This window comes from Mus musculus, chromosome X, assembly GCF_000001635.26.
Source record: "Mus musculus strain C57BL/6J chromosome X, GRCm38.p6 C57BL/6J".
Taxonomy (NCBI): Eukaryota; Metazoa; Chordata; class Mammalia; order Rodentia; family Muridae; genus Mus; species Mus musculus.
The window spans coordinates 140,064,584-140,085,960 of record NC_000086.7 but is presented as its reverse complement, the minus strand read 5'-3'; the positions used below and the strand labels follow the sequence as shown (position 1 = coordinate 140,085,960).

Genomic DNA, 21,377 nt, shown 5'->3' with positions numbered 1-21,377 from the left:
ATTATTTTCTGTGCAGCAAATCAAACCCATGACCTTCTGCATGTTTCTATTTCTTTTATTATTTCTGACATATGCATTTCCAACTCGTCAGGGAATTAATTTTTTTAAATCTGTTTTGAGAGTCAATGTACCAGTATATCAACCACACTTATTCTTGATTCTTGTTATAGTCACCATTTACTTGAATATATCATGCTTGTGCACTTTCTCATATGCTCTTATCTCTGATTAGGGGGATTTTCTTTGCATGTTGTCTAAATCCTATTCATCCAAATGGACTTAACTGATCTTTTTTTTTTCTGTTTATAATTCTGTACCTGTTACATTCCTCCACATATAGACTAACCATACAGAACTCCAAGGATTTTGTTTTCAAAAGACATCTATCACCTTCATTGTAAATTTCTTTTTAAAAAGTCAATATATAGGCTCTCTATTCCTCCCTGTTCCAGAAACAGCTGCATCTTCTTGTGCAGTTCCATCCTTGTCTCACAGACAAGATGGTGAAGGTAAATGGATTTGGCCATATTGGGCGCCTGGTTACCAGGGCTGCCTTCTGTTCTTCACTTGGCAAAGTGGAGATTATTGCCATCAATGACCCCTTCATTGACCTCAACTACATGGTCTACATGTTCCAGTCTGACTCCACCCATGGCAAATTCAATAGCACAGTCAAGGCCGAGAATGGGAAGCTTGTCATCAACAGGAAGCCCATCACCATCTCCCAGGAGTGAGATCCCACTAACATCAAATGGGGTGATGCTGGTTACTGAGTATGTTGGGAAGTCTACTGGCATCTTCACCACCATGGAGAAGGCTGGGGCCCACTTCATGGGTGGGGCCAAGAGGATCATCATCCCCCCACCTTCTGTTGATGCCCCCATGTTTGTGATGGGTGTGAACCACAAGAAATATGTCAGCAATGCATCCTGCACCACCAACTGCTTAGCTCCCCTGGCCAAGGTCATCTATGACAACTTTGGTATCGTGGAAGGGCTCATGACCATGGTCCATGCCATCACTGCTACTCAGCAGACTGTGGATGGCCCCTCTGGAAAGTTGTGGCGTGATGGCTGTGGGTCTGCCCAGAACATCATCCCTGCATCCACTGGTGCTGCCAAGGCTATGGACAAGGTCATCCCAGAGCTGAACAGGAAGCTCACTGACAGGGCCTTCCGTGTTCCTACCCCCAATGTACCTGTTGTGGATCTGACATGCTACCTGGAGAAATCTGCCAAGATGACATCAAGAAAGTGGTGAATCAGGCATCTAAGGGCCCACTAAAGGGCATCCTTGGCTACACTGAGGACCAGGTTGTCTCCTGTGACTTCAACAGCAACTCCCATTTTTCCACCTTTGATGCTGGGGCTGGCATTGCTCTCAATGACAACTTTGTAAAGTTCATTTCCTGGTATGACAATGAATACAGCTACAGCAACAGGGTGGTGGACGTCATGGCCTACATGGCCTCCAAGGAATAAGAAACCCTGGACCACCCACCCCAGCAAGAACACTGAGAGCAAGAGAGAGGCCCTCGGTTGCTGAGGAGTCCCTGTACCAACTCGGCCCCCAACACTGAGCATCTCCCTCATAATTTCCATCCCAGACCCCCATAATAACAGGAGGGGTCTAGGGAGCCCTCCCTACTCTCTTGAGTACGAGTACAATCAATAAAGTTCACCGCACCTCCAAAAACAATATATTGACTATTCTGCTTTCTCTATGTATGTTAGCACTTAGGACAAAGTTTGGTATGTAGTAGAATTCATTAGGTATTTAAAGATGTAGAATAAATATGAAAAGAAAGGAAAGCAAGAAAAAAAGAAGTATAGAAGTGGCATAGAGTGGGGCTGTGGTGTGGCTCAGTTGACAACACACTTGCCTTGTAAGTACCAAGGTATGAGTTTGTTTTCCCAGAACCTACATAGAAATGCCAAGCATGGTGGCACATTCTTTGAATTCCAGGGCTGAGGAGGTTGATGAGACAGGAGGCCTCCCTGGGTTTCTCTGACTAGCCACTCTAGCCTAATTGGTAAAATCCAGGCCAATGGAAGACCTTGTTTCAAAGGAGGTAGATGGTGTTTCTGAGATGAGAATGACATCACAAATTGTTGTCCTCCCGAATACACACACACACACACACACACACACACACACACACACACAGAGAGAGAGAGAGAGAGAGAGAGATGCCATGACACGAACGTTTTATTTGATGTTGCTTTTCATTGGAGTCTATGCCTTATCCAAACCAGAACTCCTTATTAGATTTACAATTGCCTACATAGCATTTAAATGCTAATAATAAAATCAATTTATCTCTATTAGTTGGTTATAAATCAACTAGTTCTCCCTAGTTGATTATAAATTCTCCTGAGGGAAGGCACAGATATTCTCTATATATTTTTATTTTGTTTTAGATAAACTGTATATTCCTGTTAGGAGATGTGATTTTGTTTCCAAGATCTTTTATTCAGGATACCCTTAATATTAAAACTAATAGCAATTTGCATAAGAAAAACGGATAGACTAGCAACAGTTTTATTTATTTAGAGCCTAGAATTTCTCCAGAGCTTAGAGCTATCCCCAACACTAGACATCAAAAACATAATTTTACAGTAATTTAAGGGAGAGAAATTTGAATATTACTGGTAAGACCCTGGGAGCTAATTTCTTCAAGATCACTTGAAATCTTAACTCATTAGATTTTGAAAAATCTCCTGAGGTACTTGAGTCGCTATTCCCATTATGTTACTTGATTCAATTGGACGTCTTAGATTTTGTTAATAAGAGAAAACTTGAAGCTACTGCCAAAAGGAGAGTCCATTTATCATTTTCTTGAAAAAAAAATAAGATATTAAGTATCTCCTCAGGGTACCTCAGCATTTGATCATGTAAGAGAAGGAAAAAAAATTTTTTTAAAGAATAGCCCCTGCTCTAAAAAATAGAATTAAAACACCAATTACATGTCCATGTTGCCAAAGTGAGTTGAATCTCACATTCTAGGATTGAGTCAGACTTTTCAACAAAAGAGTTTTGAGGATCGAACAGGCAGCACTGAAGTGCTATCATTCCTATTATTGGCATTGCCATTGTTGTTACAGAAATGGTGACATGGTCCCCCATGTGTTGTGTTGTCATTCAAATAAGGGAACTAAGAAACATTTTACAGTTATCTTTAGCAATAAAGATCAGATCTGAAAATTATGAAGAAAACACCTTTCAAAGCTCCCCAGTGCACACTGAGTCATCCCAAGAATAGAGAAATGACAGAAAAGGCCAACTCAGGGAAGAAAATCTTCTATCATATTTGGCTTGTCAGCACATCAGAAGGTAGTAACTGGTCAGATAAGCAGACAAAACTGTGGAAAGATATTCAGTATGATTAAAATACTGTCCATCGGACTAGAAATGGTATATTGGGTCATATGACTTTATCGTGTCTATCTGTTAATTTTGTCTAACATATATAAGCTTAGGTGATTTTTGGATGTGATCCATTTTAAATTATCTCATTAATGCCCTGGTATCTTAAGCATAGCAGATACCACTTGTAGTTTATATATTTGCTTACAATATTATGAAAATAGTAGTTAGTTAAGTTATCTATACTGTTCAATACAAAATGGAGAGAAAGAAGTGAAACTTACCACCAGCTCCTGGCAGCATGCTGTTGAAGGATCCTTTCCTGTCAATCCTAGGTATATGTCCTCAGTTCCCACAGTTTGTTGGAATACAATCTCATAACTGAAAAAATAATCAGTTTCAATGACAATACTCAGGTAAAAGAACAATTTCCCGTCACATCACACAAAATAAACAGAAGATTTTTGAGGATCTGTTAGCAGAAAAACATAAAGAGTGGAAAGAACTAAAGTAGATTAAGTCCTCACTATGTGGTAGCTCACAGAGGAATAGAAGTCTAGAAATTCAGTCAAAACTCTAAACACTGAGTGGCAGGGATGTACTTTTGGTACATACTTATCCCAAATAAGTGGGTTGAAGGAACTTAAAGTACGTGCCCAATAAAATTACAAGTAAAAACAAAGCAAAACAAAACACATTCCTTGAATATACTGGTTCAGAAAAATACTGGCCCCATACCCTCAGGACTCATGTATAGATAGAAAACTTCCTTTGCTGACTTTAAACTACAATGTAGAGACACTTCAGATTCAGTACTGCCTATCATTCACTGTGTGACTTTGGTGACACTGCAAATGCACACGCTTCGACATTTGTGTAATTTATGGAAGACACAGGTGTGAACTACCTGATCTCTATGGTGTTTGTGCTTCTAAGCATCTACAAGAGAAACAGTAGTTGTATAGTTGTGAGAGCTGGACTATGGGGTTTAGATTCAAGTCCAATGGAATTCTTTATACATGAAAGGCTTACACACACACATCCCTACACACAATTCAAAACACTTCCTTTGTTATAGGGATAAAATGGATACAAGCTCCCACCTAGAAGGTTCTCTAGTTCTTTTCTTTTCATCTTTCTCCCTCTTCCCCTCCTTCTTTTCTTCACTTCCTGTTCCTTCTTGTTCTTCTTCTTGCCCCTCTCTTCTTTCAGTGTTTGGGATCTAAATGGGGACCTCATGTACAGATGTTAGAGAGTGTTTTACCAAGAACCTATGCTCTCAGATCTATAAGCTATTTTTTATAGTATAGAATAGAGTTTATTTAGGGCATGGGGAGGGGAGTTGAGGGGGGTAATAAAACAGAGAAAGGCAGAGAGGAGGAGGAGGAGAGGCTGCCATGAGCATGTGGAGTGAGAAGGGGAGGGGAATAGAGAGAGGGGGAGCAGGAGGAAGAGAAGAGAAGAGAAGAGAAGAGAAGAGAAGAGAAGAGAAGAGAAGAGAACAAGAGCAAGAGGGCAAGAAACCTTAAGCTATTTTTTTTCCATTTTTTATTAGGTATTTAGCTCATTTACATTTCCAATGCTATACCAAAAGTCCCCCATACCCACCCACCCCCATTCCCCTACACACCCACTCCCCCTTTTTGGCCCTGGCGTTCCCCTGTTCTGGGGCATACAAAGTTTACGTGTCCAATTGGCCTCTCTTTCCAGTGATGGCCTATTAGGCCATCTTTTGATACATATGCAGCTAGAGTCAAGAGCTCCGGGGTACTGGTTAGTTCATAATGTTGTTTTACCTATAGGGTTGCAGATCCCTTTAGCTCCTTGGGTTCTTTCTCTAGCTCCTCCATTGGGAGCCCTGTGATCCATCCATTAGCTGACTGTGAGCATCCACTTCTGTGTTTGCTAGGCCCCGGCATAGTCTCAGAAGAGATAGCTACATCTGGGTCCTTTCAATAAAATCTTGCTAGGGTATGCAATGGTGTCAGCGTTTGGATGCTGATTATGGGGTGGATCCCTGGATATGGCAGTCTCTACATGGTCCATCCTTTCATCTCAGCTCCAAACTTTGTCTCTGTAACTCCTTCCATGGGTGTTTTGTTCCCAATTCTAAGGAGGGGCATAGTGTCCACACTTCAGTCTTCATTCTTCTTGAGTTTCATGTGTTTAGCAAATTGTACCTTATATCTTGGGAATCCTAGGTTAGGGGCTAATATCCACTTATCAGTGAGTACATATTGTGTGAGTTCCTTTGTGAATGTGTTACCTCACTCAGGATGATGCCCTCCAGGTCCATCCATTTGGCTAGGAATTTCATAAATTCATTCTTTTTAATAGCTGAGTAGTACTCCATTGTGTAGATGTACCACATTTTCTGTATCCATTCCTCTGTCTATTTTTAATAGTCAATTCCACCCGGAGAAATAGTGTGAAAACAGATTATAAGGCTGAAAACTATGTTTAATTTCTTACAGTTCATAAATAATCAAGTATAAGAATGAAGCAGAACTTCCCAAGTTTGAATAGGAGTAGCAATAGGTAGCTGTCTGACATGGAATACCTTTCTCTTCATGAGCTGCAATGTCTGCCAAGTATTTATAAAAGTTCATCCAGGTTAAGGTAAAATGGAAGAAACTGAACTGCATGGGTGTGACCTCATAATGAAACTTCCCAAGTTTCTGCACTTACCCTGAGCAAAAGGTCCATTTTTATTTTCCTAGTTAATAGTACAGAGGTTTGCCTTGAGGTCCCCAAGGCACATCAGAGTTTATGTATCCAACAGCAAACTGTTTGTCCCCACTATAATCCTAAATAATACGCTTATCATCCTCTTTAATGCTTTCTTCCCATCCTTCATATCTAATCAATCACTAAATCTTCCTTCAAACTCCCTGAATTAACTGACCCTTATATTTCTCTGTTCAAGCTAATGACTCATCTAAGGCCCTTATTATTTCCCCTTTGGTCACTTGCCATTCTTCTTTTTTGTGACCTCCATGTTCTTCATCCATTTTCTTCTTTCCATATTAGGACATTTTTGAAGTGTATCTCCATAAGGTTAAAAAAAAATCAAGATAAAAATTCCTGTAGAGCAGCTTTGCTCGTGTCATGACCGGAGTTATTCCTCACTTTGAACTTTGACAGATGCTCTCTCTGGAGAACTTCAAATGTCGGGATGAAAAGTGGACATTGACTCTAGTTTGGAGCTGGCTGCATATGGATGTGAGACATTTATTCTATAATATGACAAATGAATGACTTTCATACAGCTATGTGGGCACCACATAACTTGAGTGTTACTTTATTCCTCCTTCAGACATAGAAATATGTCACATGTCTAGCAATAGAGGTTAACAGAAACCAAACTCGGTGATGTCTCTGGAGGTTCTTTGTCTCAACATGTCATACCAGGACCTTTTATTTTATTTTAACTATATCTTTATTTTTTTTAACTGTTTTCTTTTTTTTCATTTTTACTCTACAAGTCTTTTGTGTATTATGGCTTCCAGCTTTGTGTTCCTGAATGTCAACAAGTGGGTCTCAGTGTCTATATATGTTTCTCGTGCCTTTTTTATATGTTTTGTCCTACTCTGCTCTGTTTGTGTTTTTAAAGTCTTATGATATTTTATATTATCCCTTAGAAGGCTGTTTGGTTTCTAATAAGAGATATGAAGGAGATGGATCTGGATTGGAGAGCAAGTAGGGAGGAACTGGGAGGAGCAGAGTGAAGGAAAACTGTAACCAGGATATATTATATGAAAAAATATCTGTTTTCAATTTTAAAAATTGGATTTATAATACAAATTTTCTTTTGAAAGATTTAAAGTAAATTTTGCCAATTGAAAAACTAGATTGTTTTAAATGGGGTATCCAGAACAGGGTAAGAAGTTAGACATTTTTGTTAACTTTATTCCTTTTGAACATGGTTACTTTTGTAGTAAGAATGGAAAGCACGTAATAAGTATTGTACCTAAACTAGTTTATTTTAACCTAAAAACAAAGAGATAGATCATTTCCCCCAATATGATGTAAGATGTTAAGATTATCTGAAAATTTTAAGATGCCTTTATTGGCAAGTTTTAAAGAATGGGCATGGTGGGTGGTGACTAGTTTTCTGTCAACTGAACCAAGTAGGATCACTGGAGAGGAGAGAGCCACAACTGAGGCAATGCCTCCATAAAATCAAGCCACAGGCAAGCCTGAGGGCTATTTTCTTACTTAGTGATTGATTTGGGGGATCCAGTCTATGGCAGGTGGGGTCACTCCTAGGCTGGTAGCCTGGGTAGGTAAGGAAGCAGGCTGAGAAAGCTGTGGAGAATACACTACAAAACATCACTCTTTCATGGCCTCTGCATCAGCTCCTGCCTCCAGGTTCCTGTCCTCTTGAGTCCTGTCCTGACTTCCTTTAGTAATGAACAGTGCTGTGGGAGTGTAAGCCAAATGCGGCCTTTCCTCTCCAAGCTGCTTTAGTCATCTTGTGTCCTCATAGCAACGCTAACCAGGACATGGACCTAGAAAGAATCCCAGTCAGATAAATGGTTTTAAACGGTGGGTTTATTTATTTGAAAGCTGTATCCTTCCTTTCAGGTACTTATGTGTGATCTGCCATTGCTTTCATTTTCAAAACTAACATAAAATCGTAATTTTAAAAATATTTATTGGACAGTTTTGTAGTTAGACTTAAAATGTTGTCAGATCATTTGTCATAAAAGTCTTTCATAATAATGTAGGCAAGACATGAAGATGCACACCTGGAGGTAGAGAAAAGATCTTAGTTTGAGGCTAGCTCAGGGACTAAAGGCTTACCCCCTCTAAAACAAAGCACCTAAAACCAGTACAAAGGTGCTATCCAAGACTAATATGTAACTGTAACCAAGTACATGAGAAGTCAGCAATAGTTGTTTTCTATTTCTAGGTGTTTCAAATGCTCAAGATTTTAAGACATAAATGTTTAAAGATGCCCTAACCATGAATTGTATCTATGTATGTAAACATTATTTCAGTTCCTTAAATGAGTGAATTTTTATCAGAATGAAAAGACTTTGTATGAAAAAGCTGCAAAGCAAAGCTTGAATTCCACTTGCAGAATATACTAAATACTGAGCGCAGCCCTGGAGTGAATACCTCTGCATAATAATTAATAATTGGAGTGAAGACATAGCCTTTCACTGAAACTACGGAATACTGAGTAATTAAAAGTAGGTCTGTGACACACAAACATGGTATTGTAATTTGGTTTGTATGAATTTTTTGTAATTTAATGGCTGTTTTTTCTCTCACTGGTAGTTCTCTATTAAACAAAACCGAAATTGAATATAAATTTCCCTATTGCTAGATAATAACTAATAGGAAGGCATTGTGTTTAATTATTTGTTTTTGTTCTAGGACAGGAAAAATAATCAATTGTAAGTGATCTCTGTACAACACTGTCACTTTATCAATTATGTGGTACAAGTCATTCATGAATTTTATAAAAATATAATAGTATCAGATGACACATCAACCTAAGTATCTAGACACATTCCTGGTGCCATATGACTTACTCTGGGATTTCTCGAACATCCCATATATCATCATGCTCTCCTCCTTCTGGAACCTCTTCTGGATTCCAGATGTTTTCACTTTCATCACTCCTGGGTTCAGGAATGGCTGTGAAGAAAAGAGGAGACATGACCACAGCTGTTGGGACAGTCGATCGGAAGCATTGTCATTTGTAATCACTAACTTATTTTTGGTCCACATACACTAAATTACCAATTACCCTTAATATCAATATAAACCAATACAATGTATAAATGTAATAATAACCAAAGGAAAAAAGCACATAAGGAAAGAGAAGAAGATAATTTATAAGTAGATGGCATGGAGATAATCAGATAGGTATGCTGGTGCTATATGTATTTTTCCAAAGCACAAATATAGTCTTGTGTAAATTTTTTTATGCAAAAGAAAAAAACTGAAGCTCAAGGAATCTTTTTTGGATAGAATTAATTCTATTACCATGCATTGTGCTTTACTATAAAAGCCCTTTGATGCATTTCCTGTGTGTGTGTGTTATGTAATCTTACAAAACAATGTCAATTAAAGAAACAGAAAACAGAGGCTAGAATGATAACTTTTTAATGTAGTATTTTCCTACTACACATGTGTACTTTAAATACATTCTCTATCACTTGTCCTCTTGCAGAGCTGATCAGGGGCTTTTTATGTATTTCCTTTAAGTGTTGAAAAATGTACAGATTCCAATCATTATGCCCAGCTTGTATTTGTTCCATTGGCACATCAATTGGAGACCTATGTGAGGTTCAGAACATTGCGTTCAGTCCTTTTTAAGCTTTCCCAGAAATGCACCTGATGGTCAGGTTTTCAATCCTACAATTCTTTGTAAATCATCTGCTTCTAACTAGCATGAGCTTTCTAAAGCCTAAGTGCAGGCTTATACATAGCATTTTACATATGACTCATTGCCCTCCGATTGTTGAGATTATTAGACTCACATTATTGGAAATTCGGCAGTACAGAAATCCATCTACATGTGAACTAGTCTGCCATGTAGTGAATACCTCTGGAGTAGAGCAAAGAGCCTTTTGAGCACATTCAGTAATAATACCTGAAAATTTAAGAGCATCCTCAGACCTCATTTTATCTAGTATTTTATATTTTAAACATTTTTCTATATATTATCTTTCAAATCTGTGAATTTGATGAATAAAAATGTGCTTCCCCCTTTCTGGTTATCCTCTGATAACTTTGATCGGGAACAAGAAAATTAATGCTTTTACATTTTTTAAGGATTGTAAATTATTCAATTCTGTGACAATGTATAAACAAAAATGTTTTTGAGTCACAAAAAATTGATTTCTTATTTGGGTGAATCGTGATTTTGTACAGTGTTAGAGGAGTAATACTAACCCTGAACTACAATCCTAGGCCCTGGGCCAGGAATGTTTTTAAGGAACCCCCTGAATTCCTTTTGGAAGCGATTCAATGTAAGGTAAAATTACATAGCTATTTGTTTTACTTTCTTCTTCAGGACAGATCTTTGATTTCCTTTGTAGTCTCAAAGATTATCATATATTGCCTGGTACATAACAGATTCTCAATAAATATTTACTGAACTTGTATTAATGAAGTGGTTTTGGGAAATTGCTACACTATAGCAGAGTGAAAGGTGAAGACTCTAAAGGTCTTGAGGTCCCTATGGTTTCCACAGAAGAGGAGCAATGTGCCTACAATGAAGCCAGCTCATGGATGCGCTTTCCCAGGCTTCCGTTTCAAAAACGGGAACCAAGGAATGCAGACAGCTAAAGGCAAAAGTTATTCTCCTTATTAGAAAATTGCTAACCTGCAGCAGAAGTAAAAATGACCTGTTTGTATGTAAACGGCAGCTTGCCATGGGAATGAGTGCTTCAACTCACCTCTTTAACTTTTAGAAATTCTATGCTTGTTTTGAATTGACAAATGAAAAATGAATTTGTTGTCATGTGTAATATGATGTTTCAAAATGGAATGACTAAGTCATATGTATTACTTCATGTATTTTATCATCTGTGCTGAAAATACTCAAGACATATCTTCATTGTAATCTGAAGTATCTAATACAATGTCATTTAATGAATTCCTCTTATGAAATATTAGTTTTTTATTACTCTCGCCTTTCCTGAGGAAAATACTATATTGATTATATTTATCTGTATTACTTTATTAAATAGCTTACCTTTGGACTCTTTTGCTTTAGGCGGTCCAATATTCCCAGGGCCCATAGCTCTAATAGTAGATGTACATTGTCCCTTGGAAAGAAGAACAGAAGTCTAATATTCTGTAACTACTACTTGTCTAACAAATATCACTAATAATTTAAACCTGTCAAGTTTTCTAAACACTCTAAAAATGTTCTGCTTTAATTATTCACTATTGTTATATAATACAGACACAGATGTCAACTGTTCTTTTCAATGTGCCTTCCTTGTCCTTTTGAAAAAAAGTATTTGGCTTAATAGACTCTGAGGTCGAATTGATTTTTTTTTTTTTTGGTTGAACTAAATCCCTGGTTCCAGCCCAGTGAATCATGTATCCCTTGGGAGAGGAGGAACGAGCCACATTCATCTCTATGAAGGTTGGAACCAAGTGTTGGTAGAAATGCATTGGCACTTTGGGGATCAGTCAGTGTTTGGTTATAGTTAGATGAAAGACTTATGGGAGCATTCTACTGGAAAAAAAAAACGGAAACAGAATCTAAGAAGTTAGACATCAACGAAACCATTTAAAAGTCCCAGCAACTGTTTTTTATCTCTTCCAACTTTGGGGATGAAATATTTCTCTTTCCCACACTTCCTAATGAAGCAGCACCCACGTCATAGTGTCATAGTGTCAGGTGAATATCAAACCACTTCTGTTTTCATATGGCCATATGCTTATTATGCTATCTTTTTTATTACATTTTTTAAGTGTGCACACCCTTACAGAACAACCTTCATTCTTTTCAAGTCTTTCAGGGATTCTTTGATATTTTAAGACAAATTTAAATTTCTTCCTAATTGTTCATTTTAACATCAGACTCTGAAGTACTCATTACTGACAGTCAAAATATCCTGATTTCCTTGGATCCTGGCAAAGCACTCCCTCTACCTGCCCCCTTTTTAGTTCTTGCCCTCATCTTCCAGGACTTCAGACATGTATAGAATTTGCAAAGTCTTGTTTGGGTGAGAAGAGTAATATCTGCCATTGGATATTGTTGAAAAAGCTCACCCAGGTCTTTATGATGCTAAACTATTCCAACAGTTATAAATCACAAAATAATATGTAACATCTCTACAATGTGTGAGATGGTAGCTACTGTTTGTTTTTTTTTTTTCTTCAGAAAGGAGATTCGAAAGCTCTGTGTGAGGAGTTAAGAAACTGCAGATGTTTTTATGTGAAAATCCCAATAGTACTCTGAACCTTTTTTTTCTATGTTTAATCACCGAGGTCACATGAATGTGTGGTACTTTTATTAAATTATTAATCATCAGAATACTAATAGTCAATCAGAGCAAAGAGGTTCTTGGAACATAAGGGCCTCTTATTTTGCGGTGTCTCCTTCCACAGAAAATTTAAATCAGTAGAAATGAAACCGTGAACATTTTAGCAAAAACTGATATGCTCTTCATGGACAGTTATGATTGGATGAGCATATCAGAGCGGAGGGGAGTTTCAATTTATTAACTTAATGAAAATAACTGATTAAAAATAAAATTTCAAGTGAGAAGGTAAAGTGAAATCATAAAATATCCCCTGGGAACTGTTTTCTATAAGGACATCAGTTAAGCCTACATCATGTACCCACAGACAATTATCAGAGCAATTTGTCATTCCAATCCATGTCTCTTTGTAATATTGGAGAGATTTTGAACACCCTGTCCACAGTGTCTGAAGACTGGTGGGATCTTATCTCCCATAAGTCTTGAGATCCCCTTAGGAGTTTGAAAAACAACAGACTCTTCCCAATCTCCCAGAGACTTAACAATTCATTTAGAAGAGGGATAGTGTAAATGAACCAATGCGTATGCAACAGATCTCTTGCTGTTTTTCAGAGTCCATTTTAGAAAACACATCACTCTTGTAATCATTTCCTGGTTCTTAGGATTACTACATGTTAAAAATGAAAGGCATTTTCCTTCCAGGAAAATTTAATAGTTCAGTAGGAACATTAATTATTCTCTCACTATACTGAATCTCTGATTCTATACCCTCTAATGCTATCTGTGCTGAAATGTCTGAATGACCAATTATCTCAAAATTGCTTATAACCCACATATACACAATAATATATTATTATGGTAATTTTCTATTATAAATTGTGCAATTCAGTATAAATGATGTTATAGTCTCTCTTTTTTCATAAACACTCATCTTTCCTCCTGGAAATACCTCTAGATGCAAATAAACATCCCTAGACATAAACACCCAAGGCAAGAGGCTTTGTAACCAGTGCTGATCTTTACCTCCGCATCAGTGCCAATTGCAAGTTCTGACCAACAATATTAAGGGCTTCTGTTTTTCAAATACTTAATACATTCTTTCTATGTAGTATAAGCCTGCCTTTCTCAGGATATGTGTTCTGGAAAATTTTGCATTCTAGTCCAATATACCCAACCTCATGGATACATTGCACCTAACATTTCCCCCTGTATCTTATCTGTTGTATATATTTAGTACTATTATCAATGTCTCGAGTTTTCTTTGTTTGGCTCTACTAAGGCTTTTCTCTAAAACTTCATGTGTCCTTACTTTGGTTCCAAACTGGCTTAGTCGTCCTCTCCTACAAATTTTATTTCCATTTCATATCTTATTTAATTCTGATCTATTTCTCCTAATGAAGGTGGATATTGATCTGGGCCACTGCATTTGTGGCCCATTCATAAAATACTTGGTTTTCATACTATGTCAAAAAATTTGGAAGGAATAAATTGATATATAGTTTCATAGATCATGGCTTATTTGTGGTCATAGTCAGTAAATTTTCATTAAAATACTTTTATACAAATTGAAATATCCTGATATATTAGAATAATTGTACACTGAACTTATATCATCATAGCTTGTCTAATTGACACAGTTCATTTCTATTTAAGGAGGGGAGAGGGAAACTGTTTTGGTTTTCCAGGAAATAATAGCAGTGCTCTTAGATTAGTAACTCTTCTATCCTAAATGAGGGCCATCTTGCTGCCTGAAGGCCTGAAGGTGTTACCTGTCCAGATCCCCGAATGAAAATCACCCAGTTAAACTCTATATATTTATTTAAGCATGTGCTGGCAACCCCCTATCAGTAGCCAGAAGCTAGTTTTCCTATTATTTGGCTCAAAGTATTTTGCTGTTTTTATATGCAGACTTTTTTTTTTAAATTAAGAGACTTAGATTGGGAGATCAATTAATACTGCATAATTGAAAATATTTGCTTTGTAGAAATATTGTCTAGGCATAAACAATCCTAGCTACTGCTCTTTGCAATGGTTGTCAAGCATTCTTTGACCATAAATATAAATGACAAACATTTTGAAATGTGGCTACCGCTACCATAGTTACAGAACTATTTTCCTATTCAGTGTTCAGGTGGTGGAGAAAAAAAATATAATTATGTTTGCTAGAAATGTACTAGAGGTTATAGTCTCATGCATAATAAGCTTTCCAGCCTCCTCGGCGTGTATCAGATGACACTGTTCTGTGCCCACAGCAAGATGGGAACGAGTTGTTCAAATACGGTTCCATGGCTTCCTTTAATACAATTAATTTCTCTTTTAAGTATAGGCCCACCTGTTCAAAATCAAAATCATCCTCTTCTTCAGGATTCAGGAGACTGGCCAGTGCTTGCAGGGTTGAGGCAGAAGACAGCATCTCAAATTGCATATTTTTAGCTTCCATGCTTTTTGCTTCCAAATTCCCTGTTTTGACCTTCTCAGCTTCTGCAATTTCCGATTCCATATTCTGGGGGGGGGGGGGCGGTGGGGGTGGTGAATGATCAGACACGCTTTTTACTTTCCTCCTGCATCCCTTCTTTCACCGTGTCACTCCACTTCCTCTGCCATATTTGTGAATGCTTATAAACTCCTGCACACATGTAGTTTACGAAGTCCCAGAACCCAAGGACCTGAGTAATCCAAGCTTCAGCCTGCTTTACTAAACCTTCTCATTCAGTCTTACCGGCACATGCTGACTTTCTTCCTAAGTGGTTCTTGTGTATTCAGTGTGATTAAGAATGACTAACAATCACCCATGGAAGGAGTTACAGAGACAAAGTTTGGAGCTGAGACAAAAGGATGGTCCATCTAGAGACTGCCATATCCAGGGATCCATCCCATAATTAGCCTCCAAGCGATGACACCATTGCATACACTAGCAAGATTTTGCTGAAAGGACCCAGATATACCTGTCTCTTGTGAGACTATGCCGGGGCCTAGCAAACACAGAAGTGGATGTTCAGTCAGCTATTGGATGGATCACAGGGCTCCCAATGGAGGAGCTAGAGAAAGAACCCAAGGAGCTAAAGGGATCTGCAACCCTATAGGTGGAACAACATTATGAACTAACCAGTACTCCCCAGAGCTCATGTCTCTAGCTGCATATGTATCAAAAGATGACCTAGTCGGCCATCACTGGAAAGAGAGGCCCATTGGTCAGGCAAACTTTATATGCCCCAGTACAGGGGAACTCCAGGGCCAAAAAATGGGAATGGGTGGGTAGGGGAGTGGGGGTGGGACTTTTGGGATAGCATTGGAAATGTAATTGAAGAAAATACGTAATAAAAAAAAAAGACATTTAATTAAAGATGTCAGTTTACTCCCTTAAAAAAAAAAAAGAATGACTAAGGGTATAAACGTCAGATAGGGCTCAGTTGCAAAATGCTTGCCTATCATGTTCAAAGCCCCAGGTTCAATTCCCAGAATTGAAAGGGGGGGGGAAAAGCAAAAAGAGAATCTACTTGGCAACTTAATTAAAAGTACAACTTTTTATAAGCTGTGTACTTGTATTCGGGGACACAGTTTTTTAGACTCTATTTCTTTTTTTTTTTTAATATTTTTTTTCACTACTCATTTTCCTCAGTTACATTTCCAATGCTATCCCAAAAGTCCCCCACACCCCCCCCCACTTCCCTACCCACCCATTCCCATTTTTTTGGCCCTGGTGTTCCCCTGTACTGGGGCATATAAAGTTTGTGTGTCCAAAGGGCCTCTCTTTCCAGTGATGGCCGACTAGGCCATCTTTTGATACATATGCAGCTAGAACCAGTACCCCGGAGCTCTAGACTCTATTTCTTAACATGTTTTATATCAGATGTATATTCCAATTTGTGAACTAAAAAAAAAAAAAAAAAAAGATTTTGCTTCAGGCATATACCCAGATAACCTTTACTTATTTTATATATTTGCCTCGGGTAAGTGTGTACCTCTTTGCTTCATTTATACTGTTAATTAACCTTTGATGAGACCTAGCCTTACAATGACATTTGAAATGAGCATTGGCTCATTTTAGTGAAATTCATGAAGAAAGAAGCACATGCTTTTATGAGAATAACAGTAATACTGAATCCTGTCATCCTAGTAGCAATTTTGAAAATAATCCCTGCAGTTACATTCACAGCAGGACAGTTAAGATCTTTAAAAAATATATCTCAGAGGTGTCAGACTTTAATGAGGAGCCTGAAAAGAACTGTAGGGTTGTGTTTATTGTTGGTAAAATGGGCAAAACTGAAATAGGTATCTTTCCCACAATTTGACAGATATTTTTGAAACATCATTTTAGAAACTTCACTCTCAGGGACCATTTCTCTAGCTGTTTTAATTATACATGAAAAAAAAATCCATTATACCTAGAGTGGTAATAAAAGTCCTGATATAGTCACTTGTCAAAATTGACCTGTACTGAAGGTATTTTCCAAGTCTTGTTTTATAAATATTTTTTACATTCTTTGTTGAATATATAAATGGTTTGGATACCCACTGGCGATATTAAGGGCATGGAAGAAATGCTAGCTACTTCTCTAATTCTAACATGGAGGCAAAATATTGTAGTGGCTAAGAGTAAGAGGGCTGTGGTCATGATGTTTGGAATTTGATCCATCATGTACTTCTTAGCTCTTTGGCTTTGAGCAATTATTTAAATTGTCTCTACTAAATTTCTTTATGTGGAAAGTGGGAGATAATAGTAGTGTCTAAACTCTTTGAATTGTTCCAAGTATTAAGTAGCTTAATACATATAAAGGAGTCTGGACTACTACCTAGTGCATAGTAAATACTCAACCTACAGTAGCTATTATTATTTCTTTAAAAGTTTCATTTTCCTGGACATGAATTTCACTTTTAATGGTGATATAGACTAAGTTAGTGACAAAGCTCATTACATTGGAAACTCATTAAATCAGAAAAGCTGAAATATAAGGTGACAAAGCAATCTCTCTCACAGTCTGGTCTGCTAGGAAATGAATAATTGACATACATGAAATTAAACAAGAGGCTTCTGTTTATATTTTAAAATTCTTCTTTGATTATGTGTTCATTAAATATTTAGCCAACATAGAAAGCAAAGTGTTTATTGAAAGACTTTCTATCTTTGATACTGAAAGGGAAAAAAACACACCCAATAGCAGATATAATTAGGATACTGCCTAGAAATTGTACGATGGTGTGTTTGAGAAACAAACATAATGGAATTGTTTCTTACATCCGCATTACTTACTCTACAAACTTTCTAACATGATGGTCAATTATCCAGTCCCAATGGCGGTGGTTGCTTAAATATGAAAGGCTATACCGTGTCATTATCATCTGAAACATAGTACCCACAGATACTTGTATGATCATGAGGTTTCTGAGACTAAAATAGGGAGCCAGTGAGAAAAGAGCAAACAAACCCTAAGAAAGATATTCAGAAGTTCCAAATATAGCATCTGATTTAGCCATAGAAAGAGCTACTACTCACATAGTCCTCTCTGTCTAGTGGGACTTCCTGGATATAGAGCAGTATTCAAAGTGACATAGGACCTCAGCTCGTATAGGGGTATAGGAAGGCTCTAATTATTGAGAAATGTCAGAGGTTTGTTTGGAAGCTACTAGATACATACTCAGAATAGGGCAGGGATCAAAATTCTAGAGGGAAAAATAGTAACTGAGCCAGGCCCTGTATCCAGCACCCACAGGAGAGGTGATGAAGGAAGATTAGGGATCAGAAAGTGTATGGAATACAGGATTGAGGAAAAAGAAGTTAACTCTACATTTCTACCAGTTACTTGGGAAGGCTCCGAGGGGCTTTGGGGTGAGAAGCAGGGCAGTGAGGGCAACTGGGAAGCTGTACACACAGAAAGAACATCTTCAGAACCACAGCTGAAGTTTAGTCAGCAGCTGACGAATAGTGAATGAAATATGATCACATTCATAGGAATGTGGCATTTCAAAATAGTAACCTTGGAAGGTTACATACTGATGTAAATTATACCATCAATGCTCAAAATATTTTAGAAATTGTCTTTTCTCTTGGCATTTCCTTCATATATAACAGTAAAGAAATTGATATCATTACAGCATCATTCAGTTTGATTACACATCAGATTTGTCTCTGAGTGATTTCCAGATATATCTAGATACCTACATTCAAAACAGGAAGATTTGCTTTTCTGAGAATATTAAAAGGAATATGATGCAGGCCTCAAGGCGGTTCTAAAAATACCAGTCTTAAATGCAATTGGAGTAATAGTAACTTTATTAGAATTCTATACTAACCACTCAAAATGACTGCATTGAAGGAATGACACTTCTTGGGGTATCGGTCTGTGTTTAAAAATCCTTCACAAAAATTCTTAATAATATTTTAAATATATGAAACATATTTGCAATTGGACTTCCAAATTCCATTGGCATAAAATCACATAGAATCACATGATAGCTAATTGGAGCCAAAATGTGATAAAATGTACACATTTACAAAAATAATATTTCACTATATGAAATGTAATAATAATATATAAGCAAGCAATTAGTCCTGGGAAATTTGACAATGCAATTTGAGACACAAACGAATCACAAATATTTTGAGAATAACTAAATAGCTCAAAATATCAAAAGAAACCAATTATATGAAATATTGGAAAAGCCATAAATCCAATGAAAATGAAAATGCTACTAGCCTTTTAGAAGTCCAGCAAGTCAAAAATAATATTAAATTAAAAGAGAGTTATCAAAGCTCATTTGCCCTGATCAGCATATTAAAAAAGAAAGGAAAACATGTTTTTTAGTTTTTTGTCAGCTTAATACAACCTCACGTCTGGCAATTAGTGATTTCAGGATAAAGCCTCAGCCTCATTTTCTGCCCTTCTCACACAATCCTCTCCTACATATGTATGTTCTACATCCTGTTAATAATGTATCGTCTATCTTGCATCCTTTAAATTTCACAATATTTTGTCTAACTACTAGACTACTTGGGAAGACTAGTGTGATGATTTTTTTTTTTAAGTAAAAATTTCTAAAGCTATTGAACCTCTGTTTCAATGCAACATTTATAATTCTTTTATCAAGTTTTTGACAATTCTATACATACAATCACATAATGAATTCTAATTACTTTTTCCTCCACATCCTTCCTTATCTTGATCCTATCCTTGTCATTCCTCTCCTCCTCCTCCCTATCAGTTCCTTTCCCAGGTTCATGAGTTTGGGGGTGGGGGGGAGAGCGGTGTTTTGTTAGCCATTTAGTTTAACCAGGGCCACTTTGTATGACCACTGAATTTGAAACTAACCTTTGGAGCTTGGGAGAGTCATCAGTGGGAACAGAAATTCAACGAGTCCCCCTCCTTGAATTATCCAATAGTTAGGCAGTGAGAATCGGAGCTCCCTAGTGCTCTTTCCATACATACCGAAATACTGACAGGAATATTTTAAATAGACCAATATTAGAATAAGGGTTGTGGTATAAAGTACTTGCCTAAAGTCCTGTATGAGGTCTTGAGCTTGATTCTCAGGAAGTAGGAAGTAGGGCAGGGTGGGGTGGGAAGATCATGAGAAAGAGCAAAGCATCTCTTGTTCTTGAGATGTGACCACTCAGAAAATAATTTTTAAGGCTGTATTTTTTCCTTTCTTCCACTCCCCAGTCTTAATTTTGACCAGCTAATACCAAAAGCAGTGTTCCAAAACAGAGTTTTGATTTCCTTACATCAGCCTGAGCCTTTGGAGCTTTTATGAGTGAAAATGTAGTAGGGGGACCTGTCTGGCTAATCAGTTAAAACAACAGTCTGGAACTAGCTCAAACCAAAACACCAGGACCAGTTAGGGACTAAAAGGGTTTACCAAGAAGGCTCAAGAGATCCATAGCACTTAGGCAGGATCAGTAGCCTTGGGATCTAGTCAGACTTTGAGTGTGAGACTACCACCATTCTTCTCTCTCTCTCCTATCTTCTCTCTTCTCTCTCTTTCTGTCTCTCTCTCTCTGTCTCTGTCTGTCTCTGGCTCTCTGCCTCTATACATGACATTAATAAGAATGGCTGTTTAACTTTTAACTACTTGGAGAAAAGTCAACACCAGCATATTTTACTAAGTACGCACAGTAAATGAAACCAGGAAATGGAAAAACAACTCACCAAATATAGCTAGGGGTGTAGCTCGAGGGTAGAATGCTTGCTAAATGTGGAAGAAGGCCTGAATTGGGTCCCAGGTTCTGATATATTGTCTGATTTATCAATTCTGGTATTGAAATTCTTCTGAGAATACAAAATAAAGTATCATCTCTGCCCATGTCTGAATTAAATAATAATATTCTGGCTAATTATTATTTTTTCTATTTTTTGGTGATGCTTAGGATTGCATCTGGGCCCTTATGATTGTAAGTAAGTGTTCTATTATAGTACACTAACTATTCCTACCATTATAAAATTATTGGGGTAGGAAAGGGCGAGGAGGAGGGAACTGATAGAATGGCTCCATGGTTAAGAGTGCCTACTGCTCTTGCAGAAGGCTCTAGTTCCCAGCACCCTCATCAGACAGCTTGGAAATGCCTGTGATCCAGCAGCTTGGGCCTCCATGAGCAGCTGCATTCCTATACATACATAGACCCCCAGGCAGACGGACATAATTTCTTGACAACTATACTCATCAGTAATTCTTTGCCTATTAAAACTAATTTCATTATGGACTGGGGATGTAGTTTTCAATAGTTGTGTTCTTAAGCATGCCAAAGGATCTAGGTCCAACAGGAAATAAGTGTTATAGCTTTAAAGTATTCAAGAATAGTTTCTTTTTTTATATTTTTAACATTTACTACCATAAAAATATTCATAAACATGGGAGCTTAACAAGGTTTCTGTCACAAAGTTAAAATGTAGTTAATGGAAATTGTTTTATTTCTTTTTTCAGTACCTGGAATCTTATATACAAATACAAGTCAAGACATAAAGTACAGCTACTCAGAAGGCTGATGCAATTCAGGTAAGTCTGGGCTACAGAGGTCAAGGTCAGCCTGGGAAACTTAGTGAGCCCTTGTCTCAAAAT

The 21,377-nt window shown here is 37.4% G+C and overlaps 1 protein-coding gene across 1 annotated transcript in view; it reads right to left on the bottom strand.

The window, feature by feature from the left end:
- Positions 1–21,377, bottom strand: part of Dnaaf6b (dynein axonemal assembly factor 6B) — a 43,919-nt gene that overhangs the window by 20,837 nt on the left and 1,705 nt on the right. Inside the window, exons 2-5 of the mRNA NM_177921.3 lie at positions 14,659–14,829; positions 11,084–11,156; positions 8,910–9,015; positions 3,651–3,747 (exon numbers count right to left, since the gene is read on the bottom strand). Of these exons, the coding sequence (NP_808589.1) occupies positions 3,651–3,747; positions 8,910–9,015; positions 11,084–11,156; positions 14,659–14,826 (444 nt within the window). The 5' untranslated portion in view covers positions 14,827–14,829. The remainder of the gene's footprint in view (positions 1–3,650; positions 3,748–8,909; positions 9,016–11,083; positions 11,157–14,658; positions 14,830–21,377) is intronic.